Here is a 20,243-nt window from a genome sequence, read left to right as displayed (position 1 = left end):
GATCTTTCACAAGGCACCTGTGGTTGGAAAGTATTGATTACATTCTTTTTTTTTTTTTTTTTTTCTTGAGACGGAGTCTCACTCTGTCTCCCAGGTTGGAGTGCAGTGGCGTGATCTCGGCTCACTGCAACCTCCGCCCCTCCAGGTTTAAGCAATTATCTGCCTCAGCCTCCAGAGTAGCTGAGTAGCTGGGATTACAGACGCGTGCCACCACGCCCGCCTAATTTTTGGAATTTTTTTTTTTTTTTTTTTAGTAGAGGCTGGGTTTCACCATCTTGGCCAGGCTGGTCTTGAACTCCTGACCTCGTGATTCACCTGCCTCGGCCTCCCAAAGTGCTGGGATTACAGGCGTGAGCCACTGTGCCCGGCCCATTCTTTTCATCTTTCAGTTTGGGTGCCAAATATGTTCCAGGTATATCTATAACTCTGAGTAACACTTTTTATAGTAAGTACAGATGCCTCTTCGCAGAAACCCTTGTCAGAATTAGTCCCGTTTTCTTCCGCCATACAAAAAGAAGAAATGAAGCAGGTTCTTTATGACTATGGATTTTACCAAGTTCCTGTTGGTTGCATGGATGTTTCCGGGGACTCTATCTTTGCTCTGCTCTTCAGACTCTGTAACACCTGAGCACAGCAGAGCTTTGTTTTTCGTTAATGCATACTTTCATTTTTGTCTTAAAACCACAACGAACTTTCTAAACGATCATGTTTCCCTTTCCCTTTTCACTTTCACCACAAGAAAACTGAAAGCTGAGTCACAGCCAGAACTGACAATGAATCGGAATGACAGGCATTTCTATGCGCTCATCTGACACTTTGCTGCATACTAACTCTGCATACACTGTCCCATATAATTGCTATAACAAACCTAGGAGATAGGCATTGTTATGCTAATCCTTTAATAGATAAGGAAACTGAGATTCACAGAAGTCACATAGAAGTTGCAGATATCATACCTTTCACTTACTGTATATATTTATGTATTTATATATGATATATAACATGAGAAATTTTTTCGTAAAAAATTTGTATAATTGTGTGTAATTTATGTATATATTTTCTAAGAAAAAAATTATCTTGTATGACCATGATACCATCTTCAATTCAGGAAAGTTAATGTTGATATATTGTATTCAATATAAACCCTTAATAAATTTTGACAATTGTTCTAACACTGTTCTAAAAGAAAGTAGGTTTTAACGGCTGGGCGCGGTGGCTCACACCTGTAATCCTAGCACTTCGGGAGGCTGAGGCGGGCGGATCACACCTACAGTCTTAGAAGGTTGCTTTAACCCTCTTCCCAAAGTGCTTCTGTGGCCAAAGGGCCAAAATTACAGAACATTATCAAGAAGAGAACTGAAAAGAAATCAGAAACATTATCTGCTCTTGTGCCAAGGACTACTGTGGATGTACCTGGAACACCATACACAAACAAGGTCAAAAAAAAAAAAAAAAGAGAAAGAACACCTCCTGGATTTGTCACTGAGGAATATTCTTGAATGGGGCAAGACTTGAGATTCGAATGCTTCAACCCAGGAAGACAAAGACTAAAATAAGATACCATTAAAGCATATAAAATTACAATGTTTCTCATACTCTGGATTCAGAAAAGAACCAATTTTAAAGGAAATTTAAAGAAGGATTGCTTCAAGAGTAAGCAGTTCTTACTCTTGTAAGGATTGCTTGTAAGTGGCAATAATAGTTAAAAATATAAATTTAAATATTTACATTTTTTAATTATAAAGTTAAAAAGATCAATTTATTCAAAAAGAATGGAGAAATGTTTATAACTTTTAAATTCATAATTCATTATAGAAGAAGCCTGTAAGAAAGTAAATTAGAAATGACCCCCACTGCTTTGGGAGGCAGAGGCAGGAGGAGCTCTTGAAGCCAGGAGTTCAAGACAAGCCTGGACAACATAGTGAGAAACTACCAAAAAAAAAAAAAAAATTAGTCAGGCCTGGTAGCACACGCCTGTAGTATCAGCTACTCATGAGGCCGATGGCAGAAGATTGCTTGAACCCAGGAGACTGAGGTTACAATCAGCTATGATTATGCCACTGCACTCCAGCGTAGGCAACAGAGTGAGACCTTGTCTCTTAAAAAACATAGAAAAAAATAGAAAAGTATCATTTATATCACTAACCTGTCCTCCCACAAAATATCTTTCCATTGAATGAGTCATTGACCTAGCTCACGGTGACATTTTTATATCATCAGTTTTTCATTGCAGAGTTCTTGTCAGTTTCATTTAATATGATATCTATCATTGGGACTAGCCATATCAATTTATACATTAATACATACATGTTTAAAGCTTCTGTGCAGTTTTAGTATATAAGTATGAATATTTCAAACTCAGAAATCTTTGGGGCAATGGGAAAATTGTATGTATTACTTATTCAGTAATAATCATTCAGTAATAGATTTGGAATTTATTTGAAAAGTATACATATATTTCAGAAGTGTGAACCATTAACATTCCTCATCATACTGTTTCATTTCTTTCCCCCTTTAAAGATATTTTTGGTACCTCGTAGTGTCAATATAAATGATAGGATAGATTGTCCTTACTTGTTTTCATTCTTGCTGACAGTTTAATAAAAGGTCTGTAAAACAAAACAAAAGTGAGTATGAACCTTATATATCATCTTCACTTGCTGAACAAGTATGTAGAAATGCCTTTATTTTGACTTCACTTTATGAAATCAAACTCAAACCCAAAAATTTTAATGGATTGTATCTATGTGCTATTAATATCTTACCTCTGAGAGACACCTCAATGGGTGCTGAAGATTTCAAATGTACTTTTCTAAATCATATTTCCAAATACTAAGGTGATCAGTATTTTCTGTGAATTTGCAAAAGGGTTCTTAGATTTGGATAATCTAGAGGATTTGCCTTTTTCGGTGACAATTTGGTTTTTGTTTGTTTCAAGGGACCCCATGGCACATCACAGGGCCCACTACATAGTAAGCATTCAGAAAATATTTCATTCAATGGTTGATTAATTCAAGGTAGAAAGGTCTAAAGGAAGCGAAATGTCTAAAAGGACTTTAATTCTGATGTAGTGTGGCTGCTAACAAATAAAAGAAACACCTCCAGCTATAATTGTTTATTCATTTGATAACGGTTCCCTGCCTGGTAACTGTGTCAGAGACCCAGAGATGCCCTTTCTCTGATAGTCCACAAGTCCCTCAAGAATGGGAATGTGATTAGCTCAGAGAGTTGCATGCCGCTTCTGATGTCAGCTGCTTCTTTCTCAGACAGCGCAAAGATGAGCTGGAACAGAGAATGTCTGCTCTCCAGGAGAGCCGGAGAGAGCTAATGGTCCAGTTGGAGGGTCTCATGAAGCTGCTAAAGGTAAGACCTGCCAAATAAATTTTTCCTAAGCTTATTTTCCGTGTCATCTGTGAACATTTTTGCACATAATGTGCAATGGTTTTTCCAATTGCTGTATGTGATTTCCCTCAACATGTTGTTTCAAACTCAGATGTAAAACAATTTCTTAGACCAGTGTAGTAGTAGCTGTCAGTAATAGAACACATTCTTATCCATTTCCTGAAACCAGACTGCTGAGGGCCTTCATGGGGCAACTTCTTCTTGGCTTATTTCCAGTTTCTTTATGTCTGCAAGTAATAGAACTGGATTTATTTAGAAATATTTTATATTTAGTAGCTTTCAGCAATTCTGATTAAATTAAGAGGAGTGACTGTTAATATCAGTAAAACATTTTATTCCATTAGTGTGCTTTATCAGTAAGTCACATGATTTCTAGTGATCTCAAATACAAACTCTATGAGAGAATATCTCCTTTCTCTTCTGCAAGTAAAGTGTTTAATAAGATGATATGCCGGGCGCGGTGGCTCAAGCCTGTAATCCCAGCACTTTGGGAGGCCGAGACGGGCGGATCACGAGGTCAGGAGATCGAGACCATCCTGGCTAACACGGTGAAACCCCGTCTCTACTAAAAATACAAAATCTAGCCGGGCGAGGTGGCAGGCGCCTGTAGTCCCAGCTACTCGGGAGGCTGAGGCAGGAGAATGGTGTGAACCCGGGAGGCGGAGCTTGCAGTGAGCTGAGATCCGGCCACTGCACTCCAGTCCCGCGAGACTCCGCCTCAAAAAAAAAAAAAAAATAAGATGATTTACAGAAGTCTTCTGTAGAGTGCTGTAATCTATTTTTCACATTGGGAAGTGGCATTCTTCTTTGAGTAAAGCCTTATTCCCTTCTTTAGTATACATTAAATTGCATTTCAAGTCAAAGGCAGGCAAATTATGGCCACATGTCTATAGTCAGCCCATGTGATCAGTGCCACGTGATCATCCTGCCTGACATAAACAAGCAAGAACCAGTATGGATTGGAACTGTGACATGCCAAAGGCAGGAAATGAAACTTCTGATAGGAGAATGATGAAGGGAAGACCCTGGGGCAGCTCATTTGCGAGACAGGGTCTCCCAACTTTCAGTCCATGGATGTCCCACAGCCCCAACACACCAACATTTGTTGTTTTTATTTTGTCTGTCCTTTCTTTCTCTCTCTTTTTTTTTTTTGTTTGTTTGTCTACCTTTCTCTTTTCTTCCCCCTTTTTCTTCATTTTTTTAATTTCTTTCTTGGTTTCTCCCTCTTTCTTTCTTTCTTTTATTTTTTAACAAATATTTTTTGAAAGCTACTTTGTCCCAGCCACTGTTCTTGTAACCTTTCTTTTGTTTTCCTTACTCTATTTTATTCCTTAGTCAACTTTTCCCTCCATCAGTATCCTCTTTAGCAATTGGTATTGGGAATACTTTATCTTTACTCAACAAAACTGACTTTTCAGTAAGTTAGACATGTGCAGTATAGAATTCAATTTTTGTTGATCTATCTTGGGCAAAACAAGACTAGATAATTCATAACCTGCTGCTGTTTCTGGTCTGTTAATCTTATTTGATAACCCCCCAAAAAAACTCTCTCTGCATCCCTTTCCAAATATACCAAATGAAAAGGACTGAACCTATCTCTCCCCTCAGTGAATGACAAGAAGCTTTGAAAACTGCCCCCTATGTTCCTCCTGCTTCTGTCACCATAGCTATGACTCTTTCCCTATGAGTTAGAAGTCTATTTCCCACCAGCCATCTTGGTATCAACCTAGCCTAACAGAGCACCGCCTTTTATCAGGATGTACACATATCAGGATAGAGAGATGGATTGTGTTGAAAAATGGTTGTACATGCAGAGAAAAGAGATGGGCCTGTAGTCTCAAGTAACCAAGTAGACTTGGAGTGATAGTCACTGAGGTGGCAGAGGCCTGGACCTGCCATCAAAGCTGTGTTGATGTTTCCTCATCTTGCATTCCTTCACACTGTATACATGCTCTTATTGGAACCCTGGGTAATCTAACTGTTATTGATTCAATCTTTCTGTAGGAAGAAGAACTGAAGCAGGGAGTAAGTTATGTCCCCTACTGCAGGTCTTAACTAACAGTGGAGGGGCCTGCCGACCTGCGGTTTTCTCATTGCTTTTGCTCTAATGTATGTTCATGCTTCAGTTTGGAAAGAGAAAAAAGTCATACTAATTTGCTTCTTTTTCAATGTAGTGCTTGAATTGAGATATATAAATTTAGCATTTTTATAACTATCACTACTATCAGCATCAAAAGAAGAACTATGACATCTTTTAGAAAAGGGACCGAATCGTCATTTATTGGAAACATTTTAGATCCCCAGAGGTATAAGTTTCAAACCAGTCTTATGCTTTTCAAATTGTTGATCAGACCCTTCTCTTAATAGAGAGACACTCAACACACTCACTAGAGATACACTGAGGTTCATGTCATCCCAAAACCTGCAGCACTCAGAAGCTAAGCTCTACACCCCCTCACGCTGTGAGTGTTCAGTTCGGTTTCATTTTACTGAAAAACCTGTGAAACCTCTTTTTATAAAAATCAGGCAATTAAATCCATTTTCATCACACAATTATTGAGCCTTGTTCCCCATGGCTCACCAAAATGTGCTCAGTCTTGTGAGGGAAAGACTGTACTCCGTAACTGACTGTTCACTACCCATCTTTTTGGCTCCTCCCCAAAACAGAATGCTTACTGTTGGTTGACAATAATCTCTTTTTAAAAGGAACTCCCAGCTTTTTCCTTAGCACCAAGAGCCTTTCTGCTCGGGGAGATGAGAGGGTCATTACATACTTTGTTTTTGTTTTTGTTTTTGTTTTCTGGAAATAGGGGCATTCGCATTTCCAGTTTTTCTAAACTGGAGCTGTCTGAACCTGTGGTCAGGCTCAAGAGCCAGCAGGGGGAGCAGCATACTCAAGGGAAAAAAAATCAAATCAAATTAAATGAAAGCAAACTAAAAGCAGCTTTAATTTCAAGTGCATGTACTACGCTGTGTATGACAATATATCCCACTCACTAGCATTATTTAAAAGTTTCACATTATTTCCATGGATCAATTAGAACCACAGCCTGTCCAACTTCAACATATCTTTTATTTCTTCTGTATGCTCTTTTCTATTATTCATTATGTGTGTTTGTGTGTAACAAAGAATGTTTGGAAAATGCTGGACACATTTTTACCCTTCATTCCCATGGTCTGTAAAAAAGGAAAGTGTAAAATCAATCTGTAATGTCAGACAATAAAGATAATGTATTACATTATTTTGTATTTTGTGAAAAAAATTACTTTACTAAATTAAAGTCAAATTTTAACAGAAGACAGTCCCCCTGGGTGAAGGACACGTAACACTTACAGCCTGTATAATTGCCCATGAATGTATACATGGGGTATTGCTATTGTATTTCCAATACACTTAGATCATGGTAAAGAAAAATGCCTTCTTCATGATACTTCTCTGCAAATGGCTTCTTTCCTTTCCTGTCTCTTACTTAGCACATGCATAGAAAAAGGAAATAAGGTTCAATTATAACCTCCCTCCTCCTAGCAGAGAGAGAGGGCAATCATCGTGTCGTCATCAGCCTTGCTTTAGCCATTTGCCTTGGGGATACCTTCCCGGCCATTTCCCAGGCAGCACAATCTTGAAAGGCTCCTGTGGACCAGGAAGTTCGTAAACGGATGCACAGAGCCAAACTGCGGCAGTGCCCCCAAGGTGGCACCACTGCCCCCTCACCTTCCAGCTCCTCTCCACCAAGCCCCTCAGCAGCTTCTGCATCTCAGGGGCCCAACGGCGGGTACTGCAGTGTAGGTACCTAAGGACCAGGGCCCACATCACCCAGATGTCAGCAATACATCGTCTGGGTGGTGACAGCGTTTGCCTATTTCACTCATTTATCTTTTTGCTTTTATACACAAACCTCTTTTCAAAAAGGACCTGAGGCAGCTTACAACAAAAGATATAAACAGTGACTTCATAAAATTGAAATAGAAAAATCAAAAACTAAAGAAAATGTGAATATGCTAATCTTAAGGGACAAGGATGTTACTCTGCACGTTCAGGCAATGACGCAAACAAAAGAAAATATCGGTGGTTTTATCGGTACAGAAATACCACTTCTCAGGGGAACAAAATTTCTGTTGGCATAAAATATGAAAGTCTTCACTGGGAGCTTTATAGGAGTACTGGACAATAAAAAAGGAAAGAAAGCAGTCATAGATTTCATGTGGCTGTTTCTTATACTGACCTCAGTCAAAATTAAAAGCAGAACCTTATCAATCCCAGTCCTAGAGAGGCGGTTCTGCAAAGAAATAAACAAATGCGGTCCAAATATAGACTTCTTATGGTAAAACATGATCTAAGGAGAGAATTTAGAGGTTTTAGACTGGCATCTGCTTCTAAATTCTGTTTTTATTTATGAGTGTTTCTCCCCTTTGGGGACATTATCTTTGTAAAACCAGACTTAGAACACCCCACACAACAAATTGTACTTGATTTAATAACCTCTCCTTGCTTTATCATAAGTCTGTGTGGTTCAATGTAGTGTTTTATTATACTGGCATATATAATTTCTACTTCATTCTTTCTTGTTAGATAGAGGTAATGCATGAATTTATCCCTCTCGAGGATAGAACATGAATTAAAAAAAAATAGTGCCTGTAATACAATGTGATGATTATGATATCACAAGCAATAAATTTTTTTTTACAAAACTTGAATTGAAGTTATCCTACCCTCTTTCTTCTTTGTGTATCTTTAAGATTTATTGAAGGAACCATAAAAAGAACACTCATAAAACGTTTAATAATGAAAGCAGCTGGGGTATAATTGCAGTACCAATATGTTCCAGAGTTTCTGGTACACTTCCAGTTCCAAATATTATGTACCAGTCTAAAACTGAGTAGCCTGACTTTGACTCCACAAAGTAAGGTCTCAATATTCGTTTTCTTAGCAAAGTTACCGGAATTAGACCTGAATTACAGTGGTCCCAGAGTTTTGCTCACAGCTATAAGCTTAACTTACATGGTCATTAATTTCAAACTATTGATAATCCATGGCTAATAGGATTATTGTATAGATTTTAATAGATACTGGATGTGAAAGCACTTTGTAAAATCTTATATGTCAGCTATAAGTATGAATGGATGTATATAGGTATACATACGCACAGGTATATACAAACTTTTCAAATTTGATCCATATTTTACACATACCCACATACACATACACACACCCACACACATTCACTTCTCTTCCTTACAGTTCATTAACAGTGTCTCCATCAGGGAAAGAAATTTGAAAATGACTTTTAATTTGTTTAGATCTCATGTAATTGCTTTTAAAAGTAGAAAAAAAAGAGTCATTTTTATGTTAGCCATAGTGACAGACAAGTTCAGTAAGTTTATAATTTCCTATTTCTGGTAACATCAGATATGATCCTAGATATACTAATATCTACAGAGTGTGGCTTTCGCCAAAATTTGAGTAGGTATATTAAACAGCTAATACAGTGAAGGGCTGCCAGTAACAGATATTCTATATGAGTGCAGTGAAACATCTGATATTTTTTCTGAAAGTTTTATCTATAATAAACATTTTTGTTTGAGAGAGGTGATTAGTACAGGGTGCACATTTTAGTCAAGGATAAAACTAAGTTTATGTTAATTTGCAGAACTTTTTTTCAGACTTATAATAAGGATTCATTTTTTTAAACTACATTTTAAACTTTGGGATCAAACTGTTTCTTATTTGGGAAGATAATGTCTATACATTGGTATTATGTTAAGTAATACAATTGTTCTAATTTGGTGGGGAAAAAAAGTCAAGCATCATTCCAAATTCCATCTCCTACCCTTATTCTCTTCTCTGTTTATAACTGGATGGTCCAATTAAGTCAGGAAATTGTAGTCATCAGGTTTCTACTTCTTCCAAACACTTTATGGAATACTAGCAGGCCAGCAATAACCAGCTTGGGCCTCACTTTCCTGGCTTTTCCTTGCTCATCCTCTCTGGTGGGTATTCTATGCAGGCATGAACCAGTCAAAAGCGAGGGAGGGGGATAATTCACCTCATAAATGATCAACTGCAATATAAAGATGGTCGTCTAGTGTTCAAAAACATACCCTCCCAGACTCACTCTTTTTAAAATTAAGTATTGATTATTATAATTAATTCTAAATAAGTAAATATTATTTCTCTGCTTAAAAGCCTTGGAAGATGACTCTCTGGTTCACAGTAAAGTCTACCCTGGATGTCCCCAGACCTGCCCGTCTCTCTTTTCTAGCCTCATTTCTCTCTACACCCAGCAACCAGCCTGACACCAGAGCCACAATGGCCTTCCCATTGGCCGCTCCACAATACGTCTCAGATTTCCCATGCTTTGCTCCTGCTATTCCAAGGCCCAGGTTGCTCTGCTCTTTTCTTCTCCCCACACTTTCTCATTTCTGCCTGGAAATCTTTACTGTTAAAACCCAAGTCAAATGATGCCTCCTGCCTGAACAGTCAGAATTAATCACCTCCTGTGTACCCCCACAACACTCTATTCACAATGACCACTTTAAAAAGGCTGATTATAAAAATTATCATCAATGTGAGGATAGTCAGTGCATTTATATTGGAAGAATAAGGATGAAAACAGGGTTGAATGCTGCTAAACACTGCTTTGCTGCACCTTCCCAGGATGCTAGGTGCAGCCAGGCGTGACCAGACTGCACTCTCAGCCAAACTGAGAGGCAGACTCTTCAGGTCTAGCGGGGAGGGGGACATATAATTCTCTGCTCTTTCACCAGGGGGTCCTGATTCAACAATTAGACATTGGCTCCTTTTCATGAAGCATCCTTCGTTTCTGATGGTGAATAGAAACCAAAACACTTCCTGGAAAATATCAAAAAATGTATGAATCTTGTCAGACTTTTAAAAAATTGATACAACAGCAAGTTGAGTAGACTTGGAGGATGGTGCATAGAAATTAATTTTTCATTTATTCTCCAGGAAGTGAGCTATTTTAAATTTGCCAAGTGTGATATATGTTTTCCTTCTTCCATAAATCAACTCTCTCCTTGGGAATTTTAGATCTATATATTGATCTGCATGGACCATTGTCCCTTAAGTCTTTGCTCCATTAATCATTGAGTAATTTCCAGGAAGGGATATTCACAGAGATTATTCACTCTAACTCTTCTACAGTTGTTAGCAGACAACTGTGCCTCATGACCAGGCTGGAAGCCACCATTCCACCAAGGCCACTTCCTGTGAAAATGAAACTCAGTGACATCATCACTGATCTGCCCCAATGCCAAGAGGCCACTGCCTCTTCCTAGTGTTCCTACAAGAACAGAACAGGAAGGAAGGCCAGAGATGGCTTTCCTCACAGTGGGTAGGCACTAGGAAGATGCTATGCATCAAACTGGACAGTGTCCTGACATGGAGAGATGGAGCCGTGATCACCCAGGGTGTCAGTGTCCTACCCCCAAAAGTCTGGGTAAAGGCTGGATGTGACATGGGAGTTGCCAGTTGTTGGAAAGATGCAGCTGATTATTCTCTTCAGCACAGGATCTTCCACCTAAATTCTTCACATAATCATACTGCACAAAATTGCACCAATTAGAGATTCCCTTGGGAAATGGTGGCTATTCATCATTCACACATTGGTGTAATTTAGATTCAGTCAACTGTTTTTCCCTTAACACACAACGAGAGCCAATTATTTTCTTCTTAATGTGGAACCACTAACGGGAATTTTGAAAAAGAATGCCCACAGAAAGGAGTAGCAAAAGTTGCCTTTGAGACCAGGCACTGAGCAGAGAGAGGTAGGGTGGGGCATGCCTCAGACCCACAGGAATTAGCAGAGGAGCCCAGTGCACTAAGAGATGGGGAGAGGCTCACAGAAAAGGAGGTGGAAGAGCCAGATATATGAGTCTACTTACAAACGCTGCCTAGAGGGAGGAGCCCCCAGCTCCCTGGAGAACCTGGTATAAGAGGTATAATCAAGGCTGGTATGCACTACAGCCCCGGAACAGACATTAAAGTAGTGAAAAAAGGTCCCTAGCCCCATATCTCAAATCACTAGATCCAGATATGTTCCAGAATTCAAAATGTATCTAGTTTTGAAAAGCAATATGATGCAGATATCATTATCAGTTGCCTCACATCCATTAAGACCAAATTCATTATGGAATGACCAGTGTTTGTCAGAGCTTTTTTGGCTTTCAAAATTGCAAATAAGAGATTGTAGGCCTGTACTTCTGTACCAATTGATAAACAGTCCAAAGCCCCTCCCACCACCCTGAGCACCCCCACACCTTTTCTGTGATCCAGCAACTAAAAGATACTGCCTGGCCCAGTAGCAGGAACCCCTAGGACACTGCTCCAGCACCACAAGGTGGTCGTGCTGGGTCTGTGCCCTGTGCCTGTTCCCTCTTCAGGCTGCTGAACCTTTCTACACTAGTGAAGCATAGATGGAAGCATATGATGGCTGGCCACAGTGCCCACAGTCCTTAGAATCAGCATGGCAAAGCCTGGGCTTGGAGTCTAAAGACTAGGGATAATCTCTGCCATTCTCTTGCTCAGAAACCTTGGGTAACCCAGTTATCTCCTCTGAGCCTCAGTTTGCTAATATATAAAGTTGGAATAATAATACCTCATATGGTTGTTAAGAGGATTACATGAAGTATGAGGGGCTAAAGTGCTTTACAGACTGCAAATTGCTATTCAAATATAGAATAGTACCACTCCCACCACTGTACTAGGAAAATGAAAAAAAACAGTGTATGTAAAAGTGCTTAATACACTGTGAATTACTTACAAAAGTGGAGTTGTATTATTATTGTGAACTTCCCACCATGGAAGACAACCTGGGTTCCCAGGGATGAGAATGTAACCCACATTGATAGCCAAGAGAATCCTACTTCTTAATAACCACTCTGTCCAACTTCCCTTCTCTAGTCCCCACTCCCAGCTGTGATTATTGGTCCCTTGATAAAGAGGACAGAGACAACAGGCTCAGGAGCCCTGCTAAGGGCCCTGCCTCGAAAAGGATGTACAAGAGGAATTGCCAAAGTAGGAAGAGCTCAGGGCACTTCATCAGCATCTGTCTCCATTGAGGGACTTTTTGCCAGCCGTGGCCATCAAGGCTCCCGCGCAGCCCAGGGCACTCAGAGCCCCTGGGCTCAGCCCCAGCCCTGCTGCTCTGGCTCTGTCTCCTGATGAAGCAATTATTTTCACCTCTCTGAGTACTGGGCTCCACAACTTCACATTCAGAGTGAGAATGCATGGAGAGAAATCAGTGAGAGTGTATGTGAAAACCCTTTGAACATCATAAAGCTTAATGCAAACGTGAAATTATTTATTATTGGCATGGGAAGGTCAAGGATGTAGTGGTAGCTCAGAAGCAGAAGGTTTCAAGGTAATGGGGCTGAGCTGCCAGAGTTTGCTGGGGAAAACCAGATCCCTCCTTGAGCAGGCCGAGGGAAGCAGGCTGCAAAAGCATCACAACTGGGCAAAGTTCTCTTCCTTGGGCCTGGACAGACCATTACAAGGTACTGTTAAGAGTGAAAGAATGGGACCCTCAGCCCACTGGGTACCCCATGAGATATTTTCTGTGCTCTGTTCTGTTTTGCTCCATTTTTAATTCTGGGTTTTTCTCAGTTTATGGCTTTAACAATTATGTGTGATGCTGAGCCCCGGAGTTAACAGCATGGCATTTTTTCAGGATTGATGTGGTGTGTTTTAACCACAAGCCACTGAACCCAAAGCAAATCTCTAAATGGAATATTCCAGAGCATTGCTCTGGTCTGGGAGTTTGAATGGGTTAATGATGACTCTCTGGGCCTTGCTGGAGAAGAATTCTCACTCTAGCGACCACAGCAAACAGACTGGGATGGAATTGATGTGAACACCTAATCTGTTGTGTATGCACTCAAGGGTCTCTTTGCATTTTCTTATGCATGTGATTGACTTCTTTTGTCAACTAATTATTAAAACAGGGAGAATATTTACAAGACACCTCATTTAGAGACAAATCCTTAAGATTCGAGGTGTGACAGTCTCAGAATAGTTTCATGCCAAAAACTATAGTACAAAGATAAGTTCCTTTAGTTGTTTTCTACTTTTTTCTTTACTTGCCTTTAAATCCTACTATTCTTATTGTCCTGATAGAATACTGCTTTTTCACAGGAGAAGAGAAGGACATTTCCTGCAGGAAATAATACCAAAAAATTAGAAAACAAGGTTTCTTCTTCCCCATTGGAATCCCTGAGTCACTAATTTGACAAAATCAACTTTTACTGTAAAATAGAGATAAAACAATTTACACTTCATTTGATTCTTAATTTGAGACTTAATATGCACAATATTGTATGACATAATTTAAACTCTTATCCTCTAAAGATGATGCTAGTATAGTCAGATTGAAAATTTAGAAAGCATCCATTGCAAATAGTCTTCTAGTTTGTATTTTAAACTTTCTCCTTAATGTCTTCTTATTCCTGGGAGACCTTCCTTCAAGGAGAAAGTATCCACACCTTGTAATTATCTGCATTTAACAGTACCTTCATTTTATGGGCACACATCTCATATACTGTAGAGCAATGCTGTATTAATATTTTTGGCTTTCGGCCGGGCGCGGTGGCTCAAGCCTGTAATCCCAGCACTTTGGGAGGCCGAGACGGGCGGATCACGAGGTCAGGAGATCGAGACCATCCTGGCTAACACGGTGAAACCCCGTCTCTACTAAAAAAATACAAAAAATTAGCCGGCGAGATGGCGGGCGCCTGTAGTCCCAGCTACTCGGGAGGCTGAGGCGAGAGAATGGCGTAAACCCGGGAGGCGGAGCTTGCAGTGAGCTGAGATCCGGCCACTGCACTCCAGCCTGGGCGACAGAGCGAGACTCCGTCTCAACAAAAAAAAAAAAAAAAAAAAAAAAAATATTTTTGGCTTTCAATATTTAACCCAAACTTCAGATTACATAGAAAATCCTAAATTATCTGCACCTGCAAATTAGCTTTAGGATTACCAACTCAATTACCTAGGATTTTCTCCTGCTTTGAAATTTCATTATCACTGTTTTCAACCATCAACTGAGGCATTGGGGATGATATATGACATTTTCTTGGGAAAGCAAATTAATGACTCGCATTGTCTCTCCAGACTCAGGGGGCTGGCTCTCCCCGCTCCTCCCCCAGCCACACCATCAGCAGGCCAATTCCCATGCCCGTCCGGTCAGCGTCAGCCTGCTCCACCCCGACGCACACGCCGCAGGACTCCCTCACAGGGGTAGGGGGAGATGTACAGGAGGCATTTGCACAAAGTAAGTGGCTTTATTTTTTGTTGTGGTCTGCTTTTATGTGACAAATAGGTCACCAAGGTCTGTTGAGTGGTCAAGAGTTGTCAGAGCAACATATGACTTCATATTGAAGAGTCTTTCATGGCTGGTGTCAGAGCCGGGCCTGCCAGCCATTTTGGGAACTCCTGACACCGATTTGTTCTCACTTCACCATTTTACCTTCCTTTGGCTTTTGTTATCCTGTCTTATTTTTTAGTAAGTCTTTGTTCATCAAAAGACAGGAAATCTTTTCACCAGGACCCCCAGAAAACTTCATAAATGCAATCCATTTTTTTTAATTCTTAGAATATTATCTCATATTGTCTTTTCTTTATATTAAAGTCAAGACTGAGATAAGTAATCACAGCTCTTTAGCAATGAGGTAAGCAAGAAGGACATTTAATCATTTGACAGATTCCCTGTTCAGATTCCCCAAAGAGTTGAACCATTGCCTCTGTAAGGTAGGGCTACAGGGTTGGGCCTCTGCAGTTAGAGGAGTACAAAGAGGGATGGGGATGCCAGCCAGCACTTTCCCATGACAGGGAGAGTGACTTTATTAATTTAGAAATATTTTTCACACTTTTTAAAACCTCTTCTTACTATCACTTTTTAAATTTATAGAGAATAAGAAAAAAAAAATCATTCTGTAGACCTTCACCTGGCAACTTTCATTCACAGAAGTAACCACTACTAACAGTTTGATCCTTCCCAAAGTTTTGCTTATGTATAAATAGATATGTTTAAGGATGTGATTATAGGCACATACTCTTTACTGTTTTTTTTTCACACAAATAGGATCATGCATTGCATTTTGGGGTCTGCAATTTGCATTTTCTTTAAATTAGCAATATATCATGAACATTCTTCAAAGTCTTCACATAGAGATCTAAGGAAAAGAGAGACGTGTTTGACTATGGGTTTTAAGGCAAAGGAGATCATAAACAAAGTTAAAAGACAGAAAACAGTCTTGAGGAAACCATTTCCAGCATATGTGTCAATCAAGTTTCATAATTTCAGTTATACAAAAATCATGTAGAGATCGGAAAGAAAAGCCACCACCAAAACAAAAACAGGTGAAAGATACGGACAGACAGAAGAACAAAGAGAAACTGCCAATAAATATATGAAAAGATGTTCAACCTCTGATATAATTGTAGAAATATAAATTGTAATAAGTATCGCTTTTTGCCTAGAAGATTTAAAAAGTGTTCTGAAACATCATAATATCCAGGGATAGCAAGAGTGCAAGGAAACAGGTACTCTCATCCATGTGGAGGGGTGATAAAATCTTAACACACTTCAGTGAGAGAGAATGATGAACTCTCTACTCTCTGATGAGGGAAAAGGAAGGATCTATATTAGAACTTTTTCTTCTAGGCACTGAACATAACTCAAGAGTTTTTAAAAATGTAATTCACAAAATAACTTTTTTTATTTTAATTTTTAGAAAGAAAAATATCCCTTCTCTAAATCATATTTTAAAGAAAGTTACTATATTTTAAATCAATTTGTGATTCCATTATAATAAATGTTTTACTTAACTACTGTGATTTTTTAAATTTAAACATATTTATTATTGTATTTAGTATTACTTTCTGAAAAATGACAGAATGAAATGTGGCCTGTAGGTAGCCTTTAACTTATAAAGAGTTCATGCCACCTAAGTTCATTTGTAAGTTAGGTATTTGGAATCTTGAACCATTTTTTTCTCAAAGATGTTATGGTAATTATCTCGTTTTACTTTCTCTACTCCCAGGCTGGATCACAAGCATCCATTTAAGCCTTAGTGTGCCTGAAACAAAATAATAATCATTCTCTGCCATTAAGAAACACAGTCGAAGTTCCAATTCGTAGTATCAGACATGCATCTGCCCATATCTTGGCAGAAGAAACAAGAATCCTCACCCCTTTCTCACACTCTGGGGGCATTCAGTGCATGTGGGTTTCCCATTCCCAAGTGGTACTTATACTGGCAGGAAGAGCTCCGGGAGCCCTCATAGGAGACAGCTCATGTCCTAGTAGAGACCAGAATCAAAAGTGCTCAGCCACCAGGTAAGGGCAAGAACAGTAACAGCAGCTAGGAAGGCACAGCTCTCCTGGCAAACCTGACTTTTCATCTGTGTGGATTATTCTTTCTTTTTTTTTTTTTTTTTTTTGAGACGGAGTCTTGCTCTGTTGCCCAGGCTGGAGTGCAGTGGCGCAATCTCGGCTTACTGCAAGTGCCGCCTCCCGGGGTTCACACCATTCTCCTGCCTCAGCCTCCCGAGTAGCTGGGACTACAGGCGCCTGCCACCACGCCCAGCTAATTTTTTTGTATTTTTAGTAGAGTCGGGGTTTCACCGTGTTAGCCAGGATGGTCTCGATCTCCTGACCTCATGATCTGCCCACCTCGGCCTCCCAAAGTGCTGGGATTACAGGCATGAGCCACCACGCCCAGCCAGGATTACTCTTAAGAAAAGTGACCACACACACTGGTTTACCTGGGACCATCCCAGTTTTGCCAGGTCAGCCAGTCTGATTCATACTGCTCTCTTTCACTTTCAAAATTGTCCCCATTTGGACAAATAATATATGAAGCTCCATCATGAGCCATGTCTTCTTGCCGCAGGACCCACTGCCCTAAGCGGTGTTTTGTTGCTGTTGTTGTTTTTTCCAGAAAGGCACCAAAGCGCTTCTGAAAAGGAGAAGTCTTAGAAGTTTTCTTGCTTTAGGTTATTAATGGGAAAGATAAACAAACAACATAAAAATGTAGGATAAAAGGAAGGCTTTGGTTTTTTAAATTATTTTTTCTTCCCTGAAGGTTCGAGAAGAAATTTAAGGAATGACTTGCTAGTGGCTGCGGATTCCATCACTAACACTATGTCCTCTCTTGTGAAAGAGCTGAATTCTGGTGAGCTCTTGCTTCCCTTTCATTTATCTGCTCATCATGGAGGGCTCCATAAGTGCTAGGGGCCTCTCCTAGAGATCTGCTCATTGTCTAATATCAAAAGATTGTTTAAAGCTCTACGTGGTATTCTGTTGGTCCATTCAGATTTGAGGTTTTTTGTTTTTTTTTAATTTTTGTTTTGTTTTTTGAGATAGCATCTCTCTGTGTTGCCAGGCTGAAGTGCAGTGGCACCATCATAGCTCACTGGCATGTCAAACACTTGGGCTCAAGCAATCCTCCCACCTGAGCCTCCCTAGTAGCTGGGACTACAAGCACATACCAGCACACCTGGCTAATGTTGTTTGTTTGTTTTCATAGAGACAGAGTCTTTGCTATGTTTCCCAGGCTGGTCTCAAACTCCTGGCCTCAAGTGAACCTCCTGCCTTTTCCTCCCAAAGTGTGTGAGCCACTATGCCTGGCCTATTCAGATTTTTAAAGTAATGTTTATATTTTGCTTATTAAAAGACTATTAATACATACTCAATGTAGAAAGTTTGAAAAAGGCAGAAAAGAACAACGAAAAATATTCAAACTGACCTATAATTCTGGAATCCAAAGACAGGCACTGTTCACATCTATGGTGACCTAAAACAACATGATGCTAAAGTTATTTTATAGGGTCAAATGTTTTATTTATTTATTTTTTGAGATGGGGTCTTGCTGGTCTTGAATTCCTGGGCTCAAATGATCATCCTGCTTCAGCCTCCCAAAGTGCTGGGATTTCCAGCCCTTATCTATTTAGGTTTCATTCATTTAGAATGCCTGATCATTTGAATTTGAATTTCAAATTGAAATTTACCTTTGCAATCTCCCTGAAGATAGATCTGCCCAGAAATAAATAGCATAAAATTTAAGGAGACTTTTTATCCTCCTAATACTACAAAGAGTGTTCAAAACTTTAGCAGTATGAATATGCAAATAAATATCCCACCAGTTACTAATACAGCTCCATCTATTCCTTAAGGCCGACCTAGCAAGAGATTTGTCTGGCAAGACTATGGTCTTATGGTTGAGATTACAACAGCTATGAGAAATAAAACTTCAGTATTAAAAAAATCCTGGACTTAACTTTCTTAAAGCCTCTCAATTGAAAATTGTTGCTGCTAATTTAAGATTACCAAACAGAATTAAATGATAGTAGTTAATACATCATGATTAATGGCAGGTAGCCACCGCCCTAGCAAATGATGAGTATAAAGTTATCCTTGGTGTAGAAGTCTTAAGTACTGTTAGTTTATACTCATAATTCTTTAAAGTATTAAGTGATAGGGTTCACTTCATATTTTAAGTTCATATTTTCGGCATTTTAGGTGAATACTTTATGGTTAGGTTTAGGTTTTAACTCATATTTCTTAAATTAGTGTAATATTAAGCAAAAGTAACAATTTTAGTTAAGACTCTTACAGAAGGGAAAAACCACAAGTTTTAAAAAGTTAAATCAGTTACTAAGATGGCAAAAATTCCTCGTCACATTTCTGAGATTTAAAAAATGCTGTATACCAACTGATTTTATAGTCATTCATGTCAATATCAATTCTTATTTTGAAAAAATAAAAATGTACTTGATTAAAATATGATAACTGGTTAACATTTTACACAGCACAGGTTGATTTGTTAAGCCTGATCCTTTATTTGCAGGTCATAAAAAATCTAACAAGTCATTCTTTATTTCTTCAATTGTATCTGCTAGAGGTTGGGAGTGAAACAGAGAGTAATGTGGATTCTGAATTTGCACGGACTCAGTTTGAGGATCTTGTTCCCTCACCAACCTCTGAAAAGGCTTTTCTAGCGCAAATCCATGCCCGAAAACCTGGGTATATTCACAGTGGAGCTACCACAAGTACCATGCATGGCGACATGTGAGTATCTTCCGCTTGGAGGCATTTTCTCAGTAACAAAACAATCCACAGGAGGCAATAAGAAAGTAAAAGCATAACTGTTTAGGGGTTTTTTTTAACCTTCAAAAGGGGTGACATAGTTTTCTTTTCTGCCAGAGATACAGAATGGTGCTACATTTAAATTCGGCATTTTAATATCTCCCCTCTTACAATTTCCAGAGAGTTATCAATAACCTAAACCAACCAGTGCCTCTGAAGAGCCTGCCTTGCCCAAGGCACAGTGCTAGTTCTATACAAAATAGTATTAAAAAACTGCTGCCACCCTTTTAGGACTCAGACTACTTCAGGAGATAAATCATCCTATCTTCTGAACTTATTGTATTTGCACTTAGAGGATACCATGACATTGGAGAGGTCTCTGTTCAGAATTGGTGTAAACAACATCATATAAATATTTGGAATTGAAATAAGTACATGTATAAAATCTCATTATAAAGAAATCCAGTTTGGTTGACTTGTTGAATATGTATAAATCTGACCCTCTAAAGACTTATTTGCGAAAGTTTCCACCCAATTCTGGAGCTTGTCAGAAACCAGCAGTATCAGTGACGTCCCCACTAGACTTTCTGTGACCCTGGATCAGCTCAAAGTAATCAGCAGAGAAAACCAAAGCTGAGAAACAAAGGCAAAGCTGGGACAGAGCTGCAGAGCCCAACTTGGAAGGGAAAGAAGGAAAACCAAAGAAGGGAAGAAAGTGGCCCATTAGGAGACCATGGTTCA

The 20,243-nt window shown here is 39.3% G+C and overlaps 1 protein-coding gene across 23 annotated transcripts in view; it reads left to right on the top strand.

The window, feature by feature from the left end:
• DTNA (dystrobrevin alpha) overlaps positions 1–20,243 on the top strand; it is a 401,494-nt gene that overhangs the window by 369,863 nt on the left and 11,388 nt on the right. For 9 of the 23 annotated variants that reach the window (XM_033177998.1, XM_033178002.1, XM_033177996.1 and 6 more), the window contains 5 exons: positions 3,267–3,363; positions 5,407–5,427; positions 14,525–14,684; positions 17,500–17,589; positions 19,316–19,484. In XM_033177998.1, coding sequence (XP_033033889.1) covers positions 3,267–3,363; positions 5,407–5,427; positions 14,525–14,684; positions 17,500–17,589; positions 19,316–19,484 — 537 coding nt within the window. Of the gene's footprint in view, positions 1–3,266; positions 3,364–5,406; positions 8,095–14,524; positions 14,685–17,499; positions 17,590–19,315; positions 19,485–20,243 lie in introns of those variants that run through there. The other 14 variants (XM_033178011.1, XM_033178022.1, XM_033178008.1 and 11 more) reach the window with 4 other exon arrangements.

Source organism: Trachypithecus francoisi, unplaced genomic scaffold (genome assembly GCF_009764315.1).
Source record: "Trachypithecus francoisi isolate TF-2019V2 unplaced genomic scaffold, Tfra_2.0 Lachesis_group19, whole genome shotgun sequence".
NCBI lineage: Eukaryota > Metazoa > Chordata > Mammalia > Primates > Cercopithecidae > Trachypithecus > Trachypithecus francoisi.
This window is presented reverse-complemented; position numbering and strand designations above follow the sequence as displayed.